The 20,957-nt window shown below is 43.3% G+C and overlaps 2 protein-coding genes and 1 pseudogene across 2 annotated transcripts; 1 reads left to right on the top strand and 2 right to left on the bottom strand.

Moving 5' to 3' along the window:
- Nucleotides 1-311: 311 nt before the first annotated feature.
- Nucleotides 312-1,592, bottom strand: LOC139469485 (uncharacterized protein DDB_G0290587-like). Its single transcript, XM_071251670.1, has 3 exons — nucleotides 1,096-1,592; nucleotides 747-976; nucleotides 312-389 (listed from the first exon to the last, which is right to left on the bottom strand). The coding sequence occupies exons 1-3, from the start codon at nucleotides 1,590-1,592 to the stop codon at nucleotides 379-381; spliced, it is 738 nt and encodes a 245-aa protein (XP_071107771.1). The 3' UTR covers nucleotides 312-378.
- An 11,214-nt stretch (nucleotides 1,593-12,806) lies between these two features.
- Nucleotides 12,807-13,401, top strand: LOC139469909 (uncharacterized; annotated as a pseudogene).
- A 1,789-nt stretch (nucleotides 13,402-15,190) lies between these two features.
- LOC139467634 (uncharacterized) lies at nucleotides 15,191-19,421 on the bottom strand. The gene is made up of 4 exons (XM_071249159.1): nucleotides 19,382-19,421; nucleotides 18,784-19,019; nucleotides 15,870-16,054; nucleotides 15,191-15,713 (listed from the first exon to the last, which is right to left on the bottom strand). Exons 1-4 carry the CDS (start codon nucleotides 19,419-19,421, stop codon nucleotides 15,191-15,193), a joined length of 984 nt encoding a protein of 327 aa, XP_071105260.1.
- Between the last annotated feature and the right edge of the window lie 1,536 nt (nucleotides 19,422-20,957).

The raw sequence follows: 20,957 nt of genomic DNA on the forward strand, positions 1-20,957 counted from the left end.
AATTTTACACTTGGGTGTGCACTGACATGACAGATGCACAGACAGACAGACAGACAGACAGACAGACAGACGGACAGACAACGTAAACGACATCTCAACTCAACCTCTACCCTCGGTTCGGCACTCTATTGGAGTTGAGATCAATCAAGACACAAAGAGTCAGTTCAATCAATCACTGTTTAATCATGAAAAAAACCAATCACAACCAGATACAATGGAAATACAAAAAGTCAATGGAGGAGGGAGTGCTTTGCATGTCCCTACAACAACCACAACAACAACAATAACGCGACAACGTTTTCCTCTTCCATCTTCAAGCCCATAAGAGGTGATCCTCCCTCAAACATGTGAGAGGTCCATCCGTTCAACACGTACAGTCTATGGCCTCCCTGAAACAGACATGACACATCACTTGATCACGGTTGCAGCTTACGTGTTGTAAAGTTCTTTGAGTGAAGAGGAGGATCACCATAAGATGTGATCCTCAGATGTGATAGGCATGTCATCATGTGTCATTATGCTGTCATAGGTCAACATACTACAAGTACAGTCTATGAGCTCCAGACCACAGACATGACACATCACTTGCCCGCTGTTGCAACTGATGTATCTTAGCATGTTGTTGTGTCGGCAAATACGACATTCGCGTTGTAGGGGAGTGAGTTGAGCTTCTCCATAAGGATCCAGGTCAACGTTGTCATCAACATCATCATCATCATCATCATCATCGCAAACCATGGGCGTACCTGAGGAGTAGACATGAACATCTTCCGGGGATGCTGGTGACCAAGAAGCCTCAAGCAGGGGGAGCGTGTCCAGATCCATGGAAGGGAGAGTGGCCAGCTTGAGCGCTTCATGATCATCATGGTCACCCGTCGCCATCGTCACAGGGGCATTCGGTGAATAGGTGGGCACCCGAGGGGTTTGTTCCCACCACTGTTCTAGCACAGACTGGGCTGAACTGACATCAGGGATCCTGTCAATCATAGGACAGAGTCCATTTATCATAGGAATAGGTAGAGTCATCATCAACATCGACATCAACATCAACATCACATCAAGAATGACTGAGACAAAGAAGAGCAGGGTACTTACAGCTGTTCTTGAGGAGAGATATTCAGAGATAATTTCTTCCGTGATCGTCTTTTTGCAGGCGTTGCAGGTTTCAAAAAGGATGTCCCCATCGTTTCGATGTCTGTTGTCGCTGCAGCCGTTGTTGCTGTTGCTGCTGTGGTGATGGGGACTGGCGCTGTGGTGGTGGTGGTGGTGGTGGTGGTGGGTGTTGCTGCTGCTGTGGGGACCACAACGGCTGTGGGTTTGCTTGTCTTTTTCTTCTGGATCTTCTTTATCGTCTTCTTCGATGTGCCTTTCTCGGGTTCAGTCAGCTTCCTCATCTTTGAACGTATCTGTTCGCACATCAGGTTGTCGCCCTTCGCACGTAACTTGGCGTGCGCGTCGTCGGTCTTCATCTTTAAACACAGCAAGTCGTACACTTCACCCCACAGTTCAGCAGTCATGTCACCGTTCCCATCTCCACTGCTTCCTTGGTCACTCATGTCGCTTTGTGTCTTGTCATTCAACCGTTTCGACATGATGTTGTCCGGATGTTCTGTTCGTTGTTGTTGTTGTTGTTGTTTCTTTCCAAGTCTTCACGGAGGTGTGTCAACACTTGATGGTACTCTCTCCAAACACGTGTTTCTTCCAGATAAAACGCCAACAACCAACACAACGTGAGGAACATCAATCAGAGGGGCGATGTTGTTGCTTGGTCCGTTCAGTGAAAAGTGATGACCGGAGAGCATCGGTCGTATTAAAAGCCACGGAGGTCCTGCTTTCTGATTGGCCCGTTCCGGTGTCTGGTCTGAGTCTCCATTTTTCCAAACTCGACCGACCCTTGTGTTTCTTTTCCATAGGGTTAGGCTTGTAGCGTGAGAGAGAAAGCACAACCTCGGTTCGACCAATCAGAGCCCACCATGGCTTGAGCACGGCCTCTGATCGGTCGACAACCCAGGCTTCGGATTGGTCAGATTTCGATCTGTTTTTTTTTTCTGTAGGGGTCCATGTCGATTCAGTTTCGATCCCCTGTCATGAAAAAAATTACAGAAAGTCGTCTCTGTACCCAAAGGGGAGCGTGTCTACAGGTAGGCCTGTGGTTTCGTCGTAGACGGTACGATAGTCTTTTCGGGTGGGGCGGGTCACGAGTGCGTTTTCGTGCCGAGGTCCTTTTCGAATGATCTGATGAGGGTAATCCAAACTGATTTTCTCCTCCTCCTCTTTCCCAGACCGTTGTCCCAGTATCAGTCCTTTCATGGTGTCAAAGTTGAGATGGCGTTGGTTTCGGTAATTCAAAGTGAACCCTCGCACTTTGCAGGTCGTGCGCGTTCCATCGGGTCTGGGGTTCATTAACTCATAGCCATAGTTTCTGGGGCCTCCTGACACAAACGTCTTGATGGTGTTTCCGTCCAGTTCATCCGTAAACTCACCCAACGAATGACCCAGCTCTGGATTCGCGTCGTGGGGTCGATGAATGTAAATGAGGCTGTCCGTGTCAAAGTACAAGACCCTGTGGTCCACCAGGGCAAGGGCCTCGTACAGCTTGAGACGTGCTTGGGCGGTGACCCAAGCAGCGATGGCGACATTGAAATGAGAATGAGGGGTTTGGAATTCTTTCTGCTGGGTATAGGTCACTTCCACCATGTGTTCGTTGACAACGGTCACATCCTCGATGGTATTGCGTTCATCCCTCCACAAGGCAAAGTACTGTACAGGATCGTTCATATAAACGTTCTGACTGTAGTCTACCTGTTGCCCAAACTTGCCCCAGAGCGAATTCAGTTGCATCTTGGCAATCGTGCGACGTCCTGGATTTTTTCGATGCGGTCCTTGTCCAACCCAATGCCTTCTTTGTCGTAGATCTCCTGGATGTAAGAGTCGTGATCCGTACATCCTTCGGGGTATCCGCTGGCTTCGAGCTTCTCCTTGAAATGTCGATCGATGTAAGTGTCAAAGAGTCCCACTTGCTGGGTGTCGGGGTCATGCTGTGCAAAGGTGTCAAAATGCCAAACGTCATAGATCTGAAGCACCCGGTAGTCATACTTCTTCACGGCTTCCTGGAGTTCTACAGTGGCATACGTCCCCACCCATGACCTCTCTTCGTCCGTGTGCTCGCAGGGGGAGTCTGACCGGGTATCGGCACACGTACGGCACAAAGGACAGAGCAGTTTGCCACCCGATCTGTAAGGCATTAGCGGATGGTAGAGTCGTTTCGGGGGTAGGACACGGCATTGGATCAGGCCTTTCAGTTCAAACAACGTGTCCACAGGGGGTTGATGGAGAAGGGTCGGGTGTCCCGTGGGAAACGCTCCGGTCTTACAAATGTAGGGATAAAGGGAACAAATATCGATGTACTTGATGGTTTCACCTTCTTGGGCTTCGTAGCATAATCGCGTGGCATTGGTGCGTCCTCCATTGAAGGCGTCGCGAGGGTTGAGCGGTCCAGGGACGTGACTACAGTGGGGTCCCTGCAAGAAAGCACGCAGAGCGGAGTCCTCCCATTGCATTTTCGTAAACTCGTGCTCCCACAGGGTGACGATCCGTTTCACCTCAGGGTGTTGACTCAAGAGACTCAAGCGGTAGTGGGTGTCGGTGTAACGGGCTCCCAACGACGTTCCCAGGACGGGATGTGGTTCTCCACGTTGGGTCTTGTGACAGGCCTGGCACCCATGCCAGAAACAGCCCAGGAATTCGTAGACGGTACCTGTCGCTGGATCGTAGCCATCCACGCTGTACCGATGTTGGCCCTCTCCACAGGTGAACTCTTTTTCACCACCATTCCTGGCGTGCTGGAGGTGCAGATGGGGGTCCCTATCCATCAGATAGTGGAGCCAGTGCATACAGGCTTGGGAATAGTTTCTCTTGGGCTGGTAGCCTTGAGGTGGAAGAATGGCGATGGTATTGGGTTTCAGGTCGTGTTTTCGGAAGGATTTTATGGTGAACGCTGCAGCTGTCATCACTTCCACAAAGGGATCCATGCCCACCGAGTGGATGGCGTTCTGTCGGAAGTCGGCGCATCCCCGTCTCAAAATGTCCACATCGCTCTGGCAGTAAGCTAAAAGTTCTCCTTGTAAGTTGAACAAGGCTCCTTCTTGCACTTTTTGGGTATGCCACTGGAGGAAGACTGCACGCTCCGCGGGAGACATGCCATCGGGATCGTACGTGACGGCTGGTGGATAGGGACCTCTGTAGGTCTGGTTGACTCTCGTATTGAAAAAGTGTGGAAAATACCCTTTCTTCATTTCTTTCAGCCCAAAGCTCTTGGGAAAGGCTTTCAGGGGGTAAGGGATGAAATTTAAGCTGTCTTCGAAACACAGCCGTCCCAGGGTCATCTGCAAAATTTGTTGGCCATGTCGAATCTTGGTGGGGAGTGTCACCAGGAGGGGGGACAGACCCTTCAGGATTAAGTGTAAATCATAGGATCGTGCATTATGGGCCATCACATAAATGCGATCCTCCTTCGGGACTGTATGGCAGGAGGTGTTCTTGTTCTTTGGCTTCTTTGTTTTCTCCACTTCCATGACCTCTTCCACCTCTTCCACCTCCTCCGCCTCCTGCTGGGGTGATGCATGCCGTTGACGTTTGGAAGCGTACTTTCTTGAGGGGGTGCCATCCCGTTTTCTTTTTTTCCCCAGGTGGGCTGTTGTCCCCTTGCGTGTGATGCCCTCCTCTTCCTCTGGGTTGGGCTTCTTCTTGGGTATTTCAGACAACGTGGTCAACCACACACACACATCATGTCGCGTGGTGGGCCCTCGAAACACGATCTCACGGCTGGGACCATACCCTTCTTCTCTCCATGGACAGTGTTCCCACAAGTTCTTGCTCACTTCACTGATGCATCGTCCACATCCTAGTTGCACCACGCACAAATTTGGAATGTGTTCCCCCGTGTCTTGCATGCATTCAAAATCGTAGAAGACGTATTGGACGTCGTCTCGTACGTGATGTTGTTCCTCTTCCCCCTCCTTCTCCGCTTCCTCTCCCTCCCCCTCCTCCTCCTCCTCCTCGTTTTCTTCACGGAGAGGCGTCATGTAACAGCGATGATCTGGGGTCATGGGTTCTCGGCACACCAAGCAGGGATGTTCTTCGTCGAAGCACTCGTGGTGAACCATGGGGGCCTCCAAGACGCGGACCAGCTGAAAACAGTTCGGGCACCTGTGAATCGATTGACAGGCGCTGGGTTTTCCCTCTGACGGTGACTGGAGATGTCGGGTGTAACACGTTGGATTGGGGAACCAACCTTGACATGTCAAGCAAGGGATCCCGTGCTCTTCCTGGGGTCCGCAATAACTAGAGTAGAAGCAGCGGTGACAGCGGTATTCCTTGGTGCAGGGATGTTTTTCGTGCTGGTCGTAACGTTTGTCACAGCGTTCGCAGTAATGGTTAGAGCCATAAAAAGCGGACATGGAAGTGATGACATCGTAGTGCTGATAATGATGGTATAAATGCAGCACCGTGGCGTGAGGTGGAGCCTCATCACACTTGTACAACAGTCTCTGACCCACCTCTTGACTTATAGACTTTCAGTTGATAAATCAGGCGGGTCAAGGCCCGTCCCACGCGTGCGAGGTCGTCCAACCCCCGACAGGGACCTTCAGGCAGGCCAAGGCGTCGAAACAAGGCCCGTGCCCGTATGCCTTGAACGTCGACGCGATTCGTTCTCGTCAGTCTCATTCGGCGGGCGGTCCATGCTGGGGTCAGAGGGTGAGGTTTGTGGGCATAATGTTGCCACCACCAGGGCCCGTGCCAAACAGGATTGATCTTCGTTCTTGATCCGTACGATGCACTTTTTGCGTGTTAAAAAAGCTTTGAGTCCAATCACGTTTTTCACCCGGGGAGCACCACTGCCCGATCCTAGCCTGTCGGGATCTGCGACGTGTACTAAAGTCACATCCATGGTGGCATCGATGTTCAGGTCTTTGTTGGACTGTTGGACTTTTTCCACGGCCTGCAAAATATTTAGCCCATGGAGATCTTCAAAACGTCGAAAGGGAATCCGTATGGGGCTGTTCAAAGCGGGATGATCGATACCTAGACCAATACGATCTCCCTTCTGACCTGACATCTGTTCATAAAAGTCATCGATCAACCTGTCAAATAAAGCTGGCAGTTCCATGGGGACGCATTCCAGTGGTACGGTGTCCAAGTAGTCTGGGTTGAAAGTCAAACGATAGGTATGATTAGCAGTTCTTAACCGTCTGGAGCGGGTGGTATCTTTCCTCTCCAAACGATAGGGCGTACTTTGGTTGCTCGTCATGATAGCGATGTGTGTCTGATGAACGCCTGTACTCTAAGAGGGTCTGAACGTCTGATGGATTGACAACCCTTCCCCAAAACAGGATCGAAATCGGACCAATCCGAAGCCTGGATTGTCGACCAATCAGAAGACAGCATCGACCAATCAGAAGACAGCACCCGACCCGAGTTGTGCTTTCTCTCCCATGGTAAAATCCATTTCCTGTGGAAAAGAAACACAAGGGTCGGGTCGTTTTAGAAAACCGAGGTGCAGGCCAGGTACCGGAACGAACCAATCGGTGCGTTGCGTTTTGGACCAACCAGGAAGCAGCCAATTTCGATCCGGTTCTTCCCCCATTAAACAAGAGTGGATTCGAGTGGGCCAGTGTCACTTGTAAAATTGATGTGATAAAATCAAGAATGGCTGAAACAAAGAAGAGTGGTACGACGACGCGTGGCGAAGATGTGGTGATGGATAGTACAGATACTCGTGGATGTTGGAGTAAGAGTCATGCCGAGGAGGCGGTGTCACTGCTCAGTCAAACGCCATCGCACTATTATCTACGCTTTGAAAGAAGGCTCGCTTCGTTTGAGACGTGGCCCACGCAAATGTATCAGACTGCTGAAGAGATGGCTCATGCGGGCTTTGTCTACACTCAGGGTGCCTATGGTGTGTGCTGTTTCCAATGTGGTGTGCGGCTGAGACAATGGGCACCCCACGACAATCCTTGGGCGGCACATCACAAGTGGTCCCCAGACTGCGATTACCTCAAGCTAACCGGGCTGGTGAAACACCAGAAGCAACTACAACTACACTATCTCTGCGAAGAGAAACAGAGGTACACGAATGACGTAGCAGAGCCGGCTGCCTAGGAGGACGTTTCCCGTGTCCTGCGTTCCCGTTCAAGTTTCCGTTCAAGTTCCTGTTAATACGGCCCTTTTCAGGGCCACCCATCTCACCCAAAAGACAACTTTCCTCCTTTGCTTTACCAACCCAAACAACAATCCAAAACAAAGAACCCACATGACATTCCGATTGGCATGGGAGTGACACATACGTACATCACGTAGGCATTCCCACGTTCATGTCTACCTATGAAGGTCCACCTTCCTTTAGCATTCAGATGACCGTCTACCTAAAAAAAAATACCAAAGCTACCCAAGAAGAAAAAAAAACCGGATCGAAATCGGACCAATCCGAAACCTGGGTTATCGACCAATCAGAAGCCGCGCTCGGGCCATGGCGGGCTCTGATTGGCCGAACCGGGGTTGTGCTTTCTCTCCCATGGTAAAATCCATTTCCTATGGAAAAGAAACACAGGGGTCGGTCCGCTTTGGAAAACCGAGGTGCTGGCCAGGCACCGGAACGAACCAATCGGGGCTGCAGCCTGGGGAACCAACCAAGAAGCAGGGTGTCAGTACCTCTCCTATAAAACAACAGTGGATTCGAATGGATCAGTGTCACTTGTAAAATTGATTCGAAAAATCAAGAATGGCTGAAAACTGGGATCTGGAGCTAGCCTCAGTGGTGCACCCTTTGCCACTGTGCAAAGGGTGTCGCTCGGAGTTGGAGAAGAAAGAAGCAGTACCGCCATTGCCATTGCCTCCACCATGGCAATGCGGTACATGCCAAGGGGGCCTGCCTGTGTACGCCCTTGGCACAAGGGCACGGGATGGAACATTTCAATGTGTGTACTGTAAGACCATCCTCAAGGACACCTACGTGCGGCGGTTAACGCACACCGGTAGGTGTCCTGTGAGGCGACAGATGAATGTCCACCCGTGCCTTTGCACCATGGCGTGTACATGCATGTAAACATCAAAACGGCCCTTTTCAGGGCCACCCATGTCTCCCGAAAGACAACTTTCCTCCTTTGCTTTGACGACCCTCCAAACCAAACCATGAACCCGTCTCCTCCTCCTTTCCTCCCTCCCTCCCTCCCTCCCTCCCTTCACCACCGCCACCCCGTCTATGTTTAGAACAACAACAACAACAACAACAACAACAACAACAAACGATGTTTGACGCGCTTCTTTCCATGTCGATCCCGTTCACCTTTTACGGGCGCTTCTCCGGGTTTCCCCTCCTTCTCCCCGGAAACGGAGGCAACGCCCTCTTGGAGGCGTGCGCCACCGGAAACGGAAGCGCCGTCATCTTGGAGGCACGCGCAGGTACCCATCATGCACTGCGCAGGTCACGTGACCGGAAACGGATGTGCCGCCATCTTGGTTCCACAATCCTGAGTGGTTCAGCACTGATGTACCTAACTACGTATAACAACAAATAACAGCACAAAGATTGTCAGAATGTTTCTGATTACTTACATGTCACATTTATGTATACACGACCACTGAATCAACGAAAGTCCCCTCGTAAAATCCCGCGTACTGTTGACAGTGAACACGCCAGTTTGTAAAAGTCGGTCACCGGTAGTCATATGTTACACGTCAACACTGTTGTATTTTGTTATTTCTTTGAGGTGAAGGTCCTTGAATGAGAGGCACTGTTTACAGTTTCAGTTATGATGTAGATTTGGCATATCTTTTATACATTTTTTCACAAAAGTAATTTCACTTTGGATATTTGTCAATGTTCAAAATGAAATTATACGTAAATATAGGCCACAGCACGTATGAACGATGAACTGCTTGTTTGAACATTGTTTACATAAGAATTGATAAATTTTTAGTGTCAAATACGATATTTCTCTCCTTTGGACAAGTGTTACATGATGAAGTGTAAATGTAACTGCAGCATGTACGTATTTCTTGGGATGTGTAATAGTCAATATAACCAATGTCCATGAATAGCCGTTTCATTTTATTTTTAACTAAAACTGAATATATTACTTTAATATTTAAATGGATAATATTTTTCGTTAAATAGAATGGATGTATTTCTTTTGGTATTTCATTACATTATAAGGGTAACGCTATTTTTCAGGGCATTATCATTTGCAGAAGCCTGAGGTCTTCCATTAACTGCCCGACGAAGGAGGGCAGTTGAAAAGACCGAGGGCTTCTGCAAATGATAATGCCCTGAAATATAGCGTTACCGTTATTATAGCTAAAATGGATGGAATTTGTTATCAAATAAAAAGAAACAACAATGTCGATTTTGAAACATTTACTGCAATCAACACGAATGTCACTGACCCCCTTTTACAAATATGGAAACGTCATAAAACAAACCAGATGACGTCACTATTGAATGTTACGTCACCTATCCCTATCCTATGACGTCACCTAACAACGGGCGTGATAATGGCCCGTCGTCAATTAATATGAGGGCATTATCAAGTTACAGTGGCCCGCTCATTTCTGATAACATGCGGGCGTTTTTATGATAATTCTATCCATTTTAGCTATAATTGATGATAAAGCTAGTACTCCATTAATAATGGTGAAACATTAGTCAGATTACACTTACACAATCAGGAGAATGTTGGAATCTAAGGACTAAGTTATAGGTTACATAGGGCCATCCATTTCTCTATTACCTTTGTTATGTAGATCTAGTACAATTTTCATCATTTATTATGGTTTGTTTTATAAAACCTCTCTGTCGCCTTTAGACGTCATAGAGAAAAATCAGTTTTCGTCATTTACGGCATGCTATTTTTGGCATTGAATGTATGTCGTTAGACATAAGCATATAACTCTATTTGATATGTAGTTATGTCGTTCAGATATCAGGCAGTATTTCGTTCGCTCACAGTTTCCGTAAAGGTTATAAAAAAAATTAAAAATACGTCGCAGTTGGCGTTTGCATTTAAATTTACACCATCAGATAGGAAAGTTAATATTCTATATCTCTGCGCAATTTTCACGCCGGAGATAGATCCAGTGCCGCGTGAGTGCTATTCTCGCACAACCTTCACTTCAGACCAGCCGAATAGAAGGGAGAGGGTTGTCTGAAACTACGTATTAATCATTTATGTTAATAATGTATAAGTACTGTTTCGCTAAAAAACGTTGACAACGTTAGAGAAATCTCACACATTTATGTTTTTCGAAGGTTTTGACACAACGTATTCAAAACCAAAACAAAACGAAACGTATAGGTCTGCATATATTTAGCATATGATCGTACAATTGCAGCATTAATGAACTTTTACAGACCAAGGGAGGCACAGAGGAAGGAAAAGGCGAATTGAGTGGAAGACAAAAATCTTTCTGCTGAGAAGAAGTAACCCTGACTTCTTTCCTTCCCCAGCGGAATGTAGATTTCTCACCAGGAACGGATTTGGTAAGCTATTTTAATATCTGAAACCGGCTCAGAAGAGGTGTTAATAATTGAAAATATGATAAAATCATATATACAATAATGCACCCGATTATCCAGACTTCAAAATAGATATTGACGAAAGGCATGTATTAAGGTGTTAAGTTGAAGAATGTCCTAATTTAAGCAGAGATGTCTGGATAATGATGCACTGAAATTAATTCATTTGTGAACGTTTGTTTCAGGGGAAGCTGTTTTTCAGGACTCAGGAACAATACGCCTCTTGAGGACATGGACTCTGGGAACATTGGAAGCTCACATTTATGCGCTGTTTCCCAGAGTCCCGCTGTCCCTTGTGGGCTTTACGTATGCCCGTTGCGACAAGGGCAAAAGAGTCACACAAATTGATCCGCAATCCCTCCTTGATCTCGAGCGCAAAGTTGGAAAGGCCAAAATTATAATTGTCCCAAACAGGGACATCCCAATGGTAAGAAACCATGAGACCTATTTCAATGAAGTATTTTCTAATATATCACATCGTGAATATTTTCTTATGGTACTATGTCAAGGTTGTTTCATTTCATTTTGACAGAACGAGATGGAACAACAAGAACCAGCTTTAATGCCAGAACCACAGGGCAGCCAGGATTTATTGCAAGAGCCATCGAATGAACACACTTTACTGCAAGAGCCACCGAGCGACCAGGCGTCACCGAGCGACCAGGCCTTGCAGCAAACGCAAGAAACGGGATGGGTGATGGCGGGGACTCCCACAGTGCAGTTCCGCATGACAGGTAAAACCCAATCGGAAGAAATAAGTTATTATTACCAACCGACATTATGACTAGTTTATCTATTTAGGTCGGTTACAAAGGTTTTAAGACAACCGGGGGCCACGGTCCTTCAGAACGGTTATGTTCACATGTCCAATTTAACAGATGGAGGCAAAGGAGCAAAGGACACAAAATGAATTCTTTATGATATAGTCGGCATCGTACAGTGAACACTGCTATTTAGCTTTGAGATTTCTTATGAATATGGAAAGGGTTTTGTGGCTTTTATCTAATACGCAATATCATTAGGATACCTCTGTATAGAACGGATATGCGGCACCATAATTATTTCATACTGAATATGCACTTGAAACGCTTTTTCATTACCACATAGATGAATATATACTTGAAAAAAATCTTGGTTTATAGCTGAAGAGGAAAACAACAGTGCAATATCTGTTGAAGTTACCGCCCATCTGGAACATGGTGAGTGAGAATAAACTATTCCTTTGTAACGTATTTCCTCTATTAGACTCCCGGGCGTCTATTAATTTCGCCCAAGCCGTTGACCCGGAGTGTATTCCGTTTAATGCTGGCACAGTAGCAATTCATTCAATACCTTACCGAATCCCAAAGTCTTAAGTCATACAAATTATCAAATGATGGAGCTGACCTCTATCGGAGACCTGGCGTCTGATCGGTTCATCACTCTCACTTAGTCATAGCATGCACTAAGATCATCACTCTCACATATATCAAGTCATAGCATGCACTAAGATCATCACTCTCACAGATGTGTTCAGTCATAGCATGCACTACGTCCATCACTCTCACAGATGTGTTTAGTCATAGCATGCACTACGTTCATCACTCTCACAGATGTGTTTAGTCATAGCATGCACTAAGATCATCACTCTCACATATATCAAGTCATAGCATGCACTACGTTCATCACTCTCACAGATGTGTTTAGTCATAGCACGCACTTCAATCATCACAAACCTATCATTGACATCTGTGATTTTAATGAATATTTCCGAACTTTATTTTCAGCACTGTCGACTCTCGAAAACTTACTCGATCTGGAGGCAGAGAGGAAGATGACAGTTTCACGTACAGATGTGGTCGAATCGTTATTACAACATTACAAGGATGATCCCTCAATTCTACAATCACGACTCAATGTTTCTTTCACTGGTGAATCGGGAGATGATTTTGGCGGGTTGAGCAAAGATATGTTCACGGCATTTTGGACAGGAGTGTTTGAATCCTATTTCATTGGAGAGCACTGTAAAGCCCCAAGCCTACCCTTGCACAGACTTAGGAAGGAGATATGGAAGTATCAATCAATCGGCTCCATCCTAACTCACTCGGTGGCACTGACAAGATGTCTGCCATCTATGATTGCGAGAAGTTCTCTCATAGCAATTGTCTTTGCATCAGAGGTGGACAGACAATGCCTTTTAGAAGACTTTTTGCTCTTTTGTACCACAGCAGAGCAACACCTGCTACAAAAGGCAATGGCGCATTTCCAAAGTCTTGATGATCAAGAAATGGACTCATTGACAACTTTCTTTAGTATCAATGGTTACTTTGAAATGCCAAACTGTAGGGAAATCACAGATCAAATCGCAGAGATTGCCAAGAAACAGTTGTGTGATACCCCACGTCCTATTTACGATGCCATGAGACGTGGTATTCCAAGTTTACACTTGTCATCATTCTGGGCGCAGTTAACGATTGACGAAATTTCAGCTCTCATCATCTCCCAGCGTCCTTACCCCTAAGAAGGTGGTAGACTGTATATTGTCGGAGGAGGAATTCGTCAGACCAGAGGAGGAAAAAGTTCTTTACTTCTTGAAACAGTTTGTGAGAGGCCTTGATCAGGAAGACCTCCTCTCCTTTCTGCATTTCATTACAGGGTCAATCCACATGCCAGTCGGGGGAATTAAGGTATCCTTCACCAAACTGGCTGGGGAATTAAGGAGACCTATTGTACACACATGCTCAAATCTCATAGAAATAAGTGTGCTGTATTCCTCATTTCAGGAGTTCCGTCGTGAAATGACGCGGTCCTTGAGGAACGAATTATATTTCCAATTTTCAATTCTGTAAGCTCAGCAGAAGGGTGGGTATGATGTATTCAATTAAGGAAAGGTGAATGTACAGGTTTCTTGGTCTGGAACCGTCATTAGCCAATCACGATCAGAACTGAGTATTCACCAAGTCATGGCACAATGCATTGCCGATTATTAATGCTGTAAATGAGGATCTTCCTTTATCTATCACATGACTTGCATCTTCTTTGTGTGTTTATTGTTCAGGATACGGAAAACGTGAAGTAAATCCGCTTTGTTTAATGTGAATTAGTTTGTTATGAATATTTCTACATGTGGGGTGGACGTATACTAGTTGTTTTTTTCTATCAAAGTAATTGTAACTGTACATACTATTACATAAAACAATTGCATGTGATCCCGTGGCATTTCCTTGGCATTGTTAGCGTTTATGTTTCCTTAAACAGAAATATACTTTACGTCCCGCCCGTCATGGACTAGTGTTTACTGGTTGGCTGATAATAGGATGGGCGGGGCTTGAATTGCAGGATTACGCTTCACGAAGTCACTCATTTCATATTGTTGTTTTCAGCTTTTGTTATAATGAATAAATAAGCAGTCTGTGAAGTAATGATTGTTGACGTTACTCAAATTGTTGTCTCGGATTGATGATTGACAGCTTATTGACATCTTTCATTTTAGGTATTACGTAGTCAACGTCTCCCATTCCTCTGCTACTTACATTTTTCAATGGTCATATCATAGCACTGTTACTAAAATCTGTTCTTAATCGGGTATGAGTTTGTTTGAATAATATTCATTGTTTTTTCTCGTTTAATCTACTGTTCTTACAATAAGACGTCATTTTAAAGTTTCAATTATAAGGTTCAAGGAGGAATGGTGTGGTGGTGTGAATGAAATTAGAATAAGAAAAGTGAAAAAAAAGTTAATCAAAGACAATGATAATTAAGTGAGTGAGTATGGTTTTACTCCACTTTTAGCAATATTCCGGCAATATCACGGCGGGGGACACCAGAAATTGGCTTCACACATCGTACCCATGTCGGGAATCGAACCCGGGTTTTCGGCGTGACGACCGACCCCAAAATACCATGATAAAGCGTTATGGAATATACCGTCCGGGGATCGTAAAAATTAATTGGTTCCCATAAAAGTCCCAATTAGTGTACGCGGATATTCCCTATAGTAGCTCCATAGAGTGTTTGTGTACATACTCTGACATTTTTCAAACATTTTGCGGAATAACTGCGTAGCTAAGAAGATATTTTACTAAATTTCCGCGGAGTTTCTGCGTAGCTCGGCAGAAATATTACTAAATTCCCGTCGAGTTTCTGCGTAGGCTTCGCGGAAATTTTGCGAAATAAAGTGAAAGACTTTTGCCATAGTGTATGTATTCATAAGAATTGACTTCAGCATAGTTTTCCTTTTATGCTATGCGGATTTACACAGTATGCACACTTGATTTTACGTTTATACCTCCATAAACGCATAAAGTATAGGATTTTATTCTTAAACAAAGTTTCAAATCATATCACACTGTGAAGTTTTAACATATTTCACTTTGATGATAGATAACCAGTGATATCATTTATTAGCTGAGTAGATCGTTAAGTTCTCTCGCACAAAGAATAAATTTCTCTTTGTGTGAAAGTTGTCCGTACACAGCTTCCTTCAGTCGACTGTTTTGTTCATCTGTCAAGTAAAGAGATGATTGACTACCGTGCGCCATGCTGGTTGTGTGTGATTCCATATCAGTATCAAATCCATATGCTTGAACCGCATCGACAAGGCGGGTTGCAAACGAAGGTACATCGCCAAATATTTCTTCAACAGAAGTGTCCTGAATTCGCATTGTTCAGGATACCATCAATCCAGATTTGTTCAGGTGAACGGTTACTTTCTGTTCGCATTCTGTGACAGTTCCAACCACATCGAAAAGATGTCAGTCGACGGTTTATTTCCGGAACATAAACGAAGTGCAACGCATAAATGTGCTGAGTGTTCACTACATCAAGGATACCCTCGTCCTCAAATGCATAAAACTCCTTGTAAAATGTTTCAGTCACCTCTTTATGAACGTCACGCCAGAGTCGCTCGATTCTCTGATTGTGAACCGATCTCCCAGTAATATGACTTGCTCCTTGGTATCCTCTGATCAAATTCATGGCATATGCGACTTTGATGTTTTCCATTCCATGATCGCTCCTAACCCTCGATGGAAGACCATAGCTGTCTGAGGCTTGAACAAATATTCTCAACACATCATCAGCCTTATTGTTATCAGTGCATTCCAGTGCTGTTATGAACCGAGAAAAACCATCTATGCATCCATGGGTTACCAGTGACCATCTGAAATGTATATTTCAAAACAAGTTTATGTCATAAGTGTAATGTATTAACTGAAAGACTACATATTGATTTAACTACTTACATGTGGTGAAGGATAATTAATAACCAGAAACAACCTGAACGAAAAGGCACAATGTCAACGGAAAGTGGACGCACCTGTTCAGTTTCATATGAGCATCCATGTGCCATAAACTGTTGGGGGATGGTACAGAATAAGTACGCCTAGCTACTGTTCTCCCCCATCGTGTAGCCGTACCAGTTGGGTCGACTGTCGTCAGGGCGGCTCGGACTCTGCTGCGTTGAACAGAGACCCCATCAGAACGGAGATACCCATTCATCATCTAGGAAATATATGAAGTATGGTGTTCTTGTCATAAAAAATTCCCATGATTAACCTTTCATATTACATCAAATAAAAGTTAAACTAACAATGGGCGCAAATGGAACGCCGTTTTGCGTTTATGCTACTTACCAAGCACGACTGTTGATAGCAAAATTAAAATTACAAGTGTGAGGTCATTCATATACGTTTTAGAGTGAGTGAGTTGGATTTAACCCTTTGGATGCCGAGGTTTTTTTCTGACGCCAATTTTCCTAAGGTCGGAAAAGTGAAGGTTGTGCGAGAATTGCGCTCACGTGGCACTGGATCTACCTCTGGCTATAAAATTAGGCAGAGGTGGAGAATATTAAATTTCCTATTTGATGGTGTAGAGTTAACTGCAAATATTCAACCGGTTTATAAAAAAATACATTTCTAATAGAGTGTTGTCCGAGAATTTATTCTGCGTTGAAAAACAGTAAATTTCCCTGCTTTTTATCGTACACCGATAAAAGTACTGTGCGACGATTGTTTTTATTTCGAAGTTTTACGGAAACTGTCAGCGAACAAAATACTGCCTAATATCTGAACGACATAACTATATATCAAATGGAGTTATATGCTTATGTATAACGACATACATTCAGTGCCAAAAAAACATACCGTACATGACGAAAACTGATTTTTCTCTATGACGTCAAAAGGCGACAGCTACAGAGGTTACACGCGTACAAAGAAAAGGGGGCATAACTCCGCTATGCTTAGCACTAGTTTATTGTAACTCAGGTCAATTGGTGAGAATTAGCTGTGGGTAAGGACAATATATTTCGTGGTGTTTCGTTCACGAGGAACCAAACTATTCAAACACAAACATCCATATTGAAGCTGTATACGTTTAGTTATTAAAAAGCCCATAAGAAATGATGAAATCGTACTTCATAAAAAAAGAGGTAATAGAGAAATGGATGGCCTTATATCTAACCTATAACGTAGTCCTTAGATTCCAACATTCTCCTGATTGTGTAAGTGTAATTTGACAAATGTTGCACCATTATCAATGGAGCGCTAGCCTTATCATAAAATGTAATAGAAAACCCCCAAAATAACACCATTCCTTTTGACGTCATGGCTGGTTTTATGTCTTTGATAACGTCGGAGAAAGATGACACTGGTATTTTGATTAATATATCTCCCATATTTTTCGTTCATGGTATAGAATATCTCGATGTGTAAAACGGAATTTGACGCTTTTTCGACACAACATAAAATTACTTCTTTCACCAAATAAATAATGTCTTGTCCAAAGTACAGAAATTTGGTATTCGACACTAAAAACCCATCAATTGTTATGTAAACAATGTTCAAACAAACAGGAGATTATCAAAGGTTCATTCATACATGTTGTGGCCTATATTTACGTATATCAATTTGAACACTGACAAATGTCCAAAGTGAAATTACTTTTGTGAAAAAATGTATAAAAGATATGCCAAGTCTACATCATAACTGAAAATGTTAACAATGCACTCTCATTCAAGGACCTTCACCTCAAAGAAATTACCAAATATGTACAACAATGTTGACGTATGACATCACTACCGGTGACCGACTTTTACAAAATGGCATGTTCACTGTCAACAGTACGCGGGATTTTACGAGGGGACTTTCTTTGATTCAAGGATCGTATATACATAAATGTGACATGTAAGTAATCAGAAACATTCTGACAATCTATGTACTGTTATTCGATGTTGTAATTTTCATTGAAACCAACGGAATAGTCAGAAATGCCGATAAATACCGTTGTCGTTGTGCGTGATTTTGCGTCAGTCATGGCGTCACACAGGACGGTAATTAACTTTGCAATGATTTGATATTTTCAACAGAAATTGTCAATGTATCTATTTTAAATTCCCTAATTCTTCCCATGCATATTCTGAAAATGTTGAGCCAATATATTGAACGAATAGACGAATGGATAGCTCAACATAGGAGAAAATGCTACACTGTGTAAAATCTGTATTTGTCTTTGTTTACATTTCAAACAAGTGCAGTTTTTCGAGCGCAGGGTTTGTTTTCACACCTAACTTATTTTGCTTGATTTCATCAAGCCACATTCGATTCTAAAATGTATGAAGAATTCAAGGATGTGTGTATCGCAGCTAAGTTTGAAATATACGTGATGTTACAGGCGCCTCATAACGGGTGTACCCGAAACGTGATTTTGTAAACACTGTCCGATATGGCGTTCGTGTTTGCGTATTTTCCAAAACATTCTAAACGATTCTAGAGTTATAGGAGATGTTTTGGAATGATCATTGGTGATTTCATAAAGGACAGATACCCGTGATCACTAATATGCTATTTTTGAATTTCATTTCTCGGAGTAAATATCCGAAATTTAGATTTCAAAACATGCTGTAAATAACGCGGTGAGTGGTGATTTAGTAATGTGTAAAAAATGGCGACATTTACGAAGTACCTAATTTTGAGAGGTCATTTTTAGTACTTTTGCTTGACCTTGCTTATCGCCTCCGCCTGCAATCATCCACTCTCTGCCCATTATATCACACAAAACATCATTGTTTGTTAATCTTTTCTTACAGTCTGAACATAACCATAATATTGTTAACAGGGAATTAAACCCAACTCACTCACTGGTTGTTAGCTCGTGTTTATATCGTACTGCACTCGTAATGATAATGTTTTCAGTAGATGGTTATCAAAATGATATGTGTCTATTAAACACACCTCACTTCCTGTATTTGGGAAACTTTCCTTTATGTCTGCCACTTTACGTTGAACCTCTTCATCGGTTAGATCCGTGTATTTATTCCTCATGGACATGCCACTGGAATAAAGCTTGTTGTAGGCGGTGCTTGCTGAACAACTTAAGTGATGTGCAATTTTGGCAGCTGTGTAACCTTTCTTCTGTAGACATGCTATCTGGCAGATCGACATGTCGATACTTGGTCGACTAGGTAGTCCTGAAAAAGTACATCAACGCTTGAGAAAAGTTCAAAACACTACTCGCTACACGCAGTTTAGCAATACCCTCGTGTATAATTACCCAAAACTCTTATAAAACAAACATGGTACTTACCCGACTGGACACGAATTCTTTGATTGTTGGTTGATGCACTCGGGAGAGGATTCTCGACCTCTAACTTCTCGCATAAAGTAAGCAACTGCTGGATTGGCTGTCTAACCAATAAATACTTGGTATTATCAATTGAAGGCGATATACGATGTAAATTAGATAAAGCAGTCTGAAGACGTTGTTTAGCTGACGAAACATTGGCACTTTCAGTCAACAAACGTTGTACGTCACCCATTGTGGAATGAATACGATCAAGAACCTGTTGAGAATTGTCAGCACTGCCCGCCATGGTTAGACACATTACCCACGGTACTTAACGGACGGAAGTATTTGAAGATATCTGTAAATAAGCGGAAGTCTTTAATAATGGCAACAATTGAAGATATCAATAATTAATTATTGATATCTGTATTTAGTTTAAGATATCAGGAATTGAATTACTGACATCATAACAAAACTGACCTTTTTTTATCTTTAAATAATATTTTGATATCAATAATCGAATTTAAGATATCAGCAATCTTCAATTCCATTAAAGATATCGTCAATTCATTTCAAGATATCTTTAAAACAATTGAAGATATCTTAAATTGTATTGCAGATATCTACAATTATCTGCATTTAAGATATCTTCAATTCCATTCAAGCTTTAAGATATCTTCAATTCCATTCAAGATATCTTTAAAAGAATGGAGATATCTGTAAATCCGTAAAAAATGTGAAAACGGCTTGCCATAGTGCCGCACTGTGCTGACGTCGCGGTTACAAAAACGTATACATTGTATCAAAAGTGTTGCAACGTCTTAATTTCTTCACACAGTGTAACCAAATTGTATCACATGCAACTCGAGTGGATGTCTTTCCAACAGTATCTAAAGTCACCAAATCCAAAAGATCTATGCACTGCCTAGCCATCGATAAAAGTGCTGGTGTTATAAGTTTCCTAATTTTCCACATTAATTGTAATATGGACGCACCCGAATATGGCAAGCAAAGTCAAGTAAGCGCCCTTGTTTGAAATCTAAATGACCAATAATTCATATCATTGGCAAGTACATGTCCTAACAGTGATAGACATATGATATTTATGTTGAAGTACACATTCACTGAGAATTTTCCGTGAGTTATATTTACCGATAAAAAATCCCGATGAAATTGTGCGTGTTTTTGACGTCAAAACAAAATTGACGGAAGTGGTCGTGATTAATTCATACGCAGACTTTTTCAAAGATTATCTCACAAAACGAATGACAGTTTGGAATGTATATCTTGAAGAAATCCCGGTTACGTCCATGTATTGTTTCAGTGACCGTGCTCTTTACTTAGTTATAAAAACAACTTCGGGGTAACTGACATCGTACATTTTCAAAGGACAAAATGTGAAAGATCGCTAAACAGCCCTAACAATACTCAAATTGACATCGCTCAATATCGGGCATCATTATTATTTCTTAATAATTAACAAGATTATACTAACGTTACACCACCCAAGAGTAAGTACATGTAGATTCAATCAAAATTGTTGAAACGTTTTCATGGGCAGCAAATCTATTCAACAAACCTATTTTCGATCACTCGCAACTCGGGTGCCATATGTCATTGTTTCACTATGGCCACCAGAAAACATACATCCGCGTATCAGCTCGTATTTCGCACTTGGCTGCCTAACTTAGACCTTTGCTCAAAATATACTTGTATGGCCAGTCCATGAAATACCACTTTTTCTTTCATTTATTCATTTGATTTATAAATACGACTTTAGAAGTGTATTAACACCTAGCCAGGTATGTACATGTACATTTAAGGACATACGTGATTGTTGATT

Source organism: Haliotis cracherodii, unplaced genomic scaffold (assembly GCF_022045235.1).
Source record: "Haliotis cracherodii isolate W230 unplaced genomic scaffold, xgHalCrac1.p SCAF_2, whole genome shotgun sequence".
Taxonomy (NCBI): Eukaryota; Metazoa; Mollusca; class Gastropoda; order Lepetellida; family Haliotidae; genus Haliotis; species Haliotis cracherodii.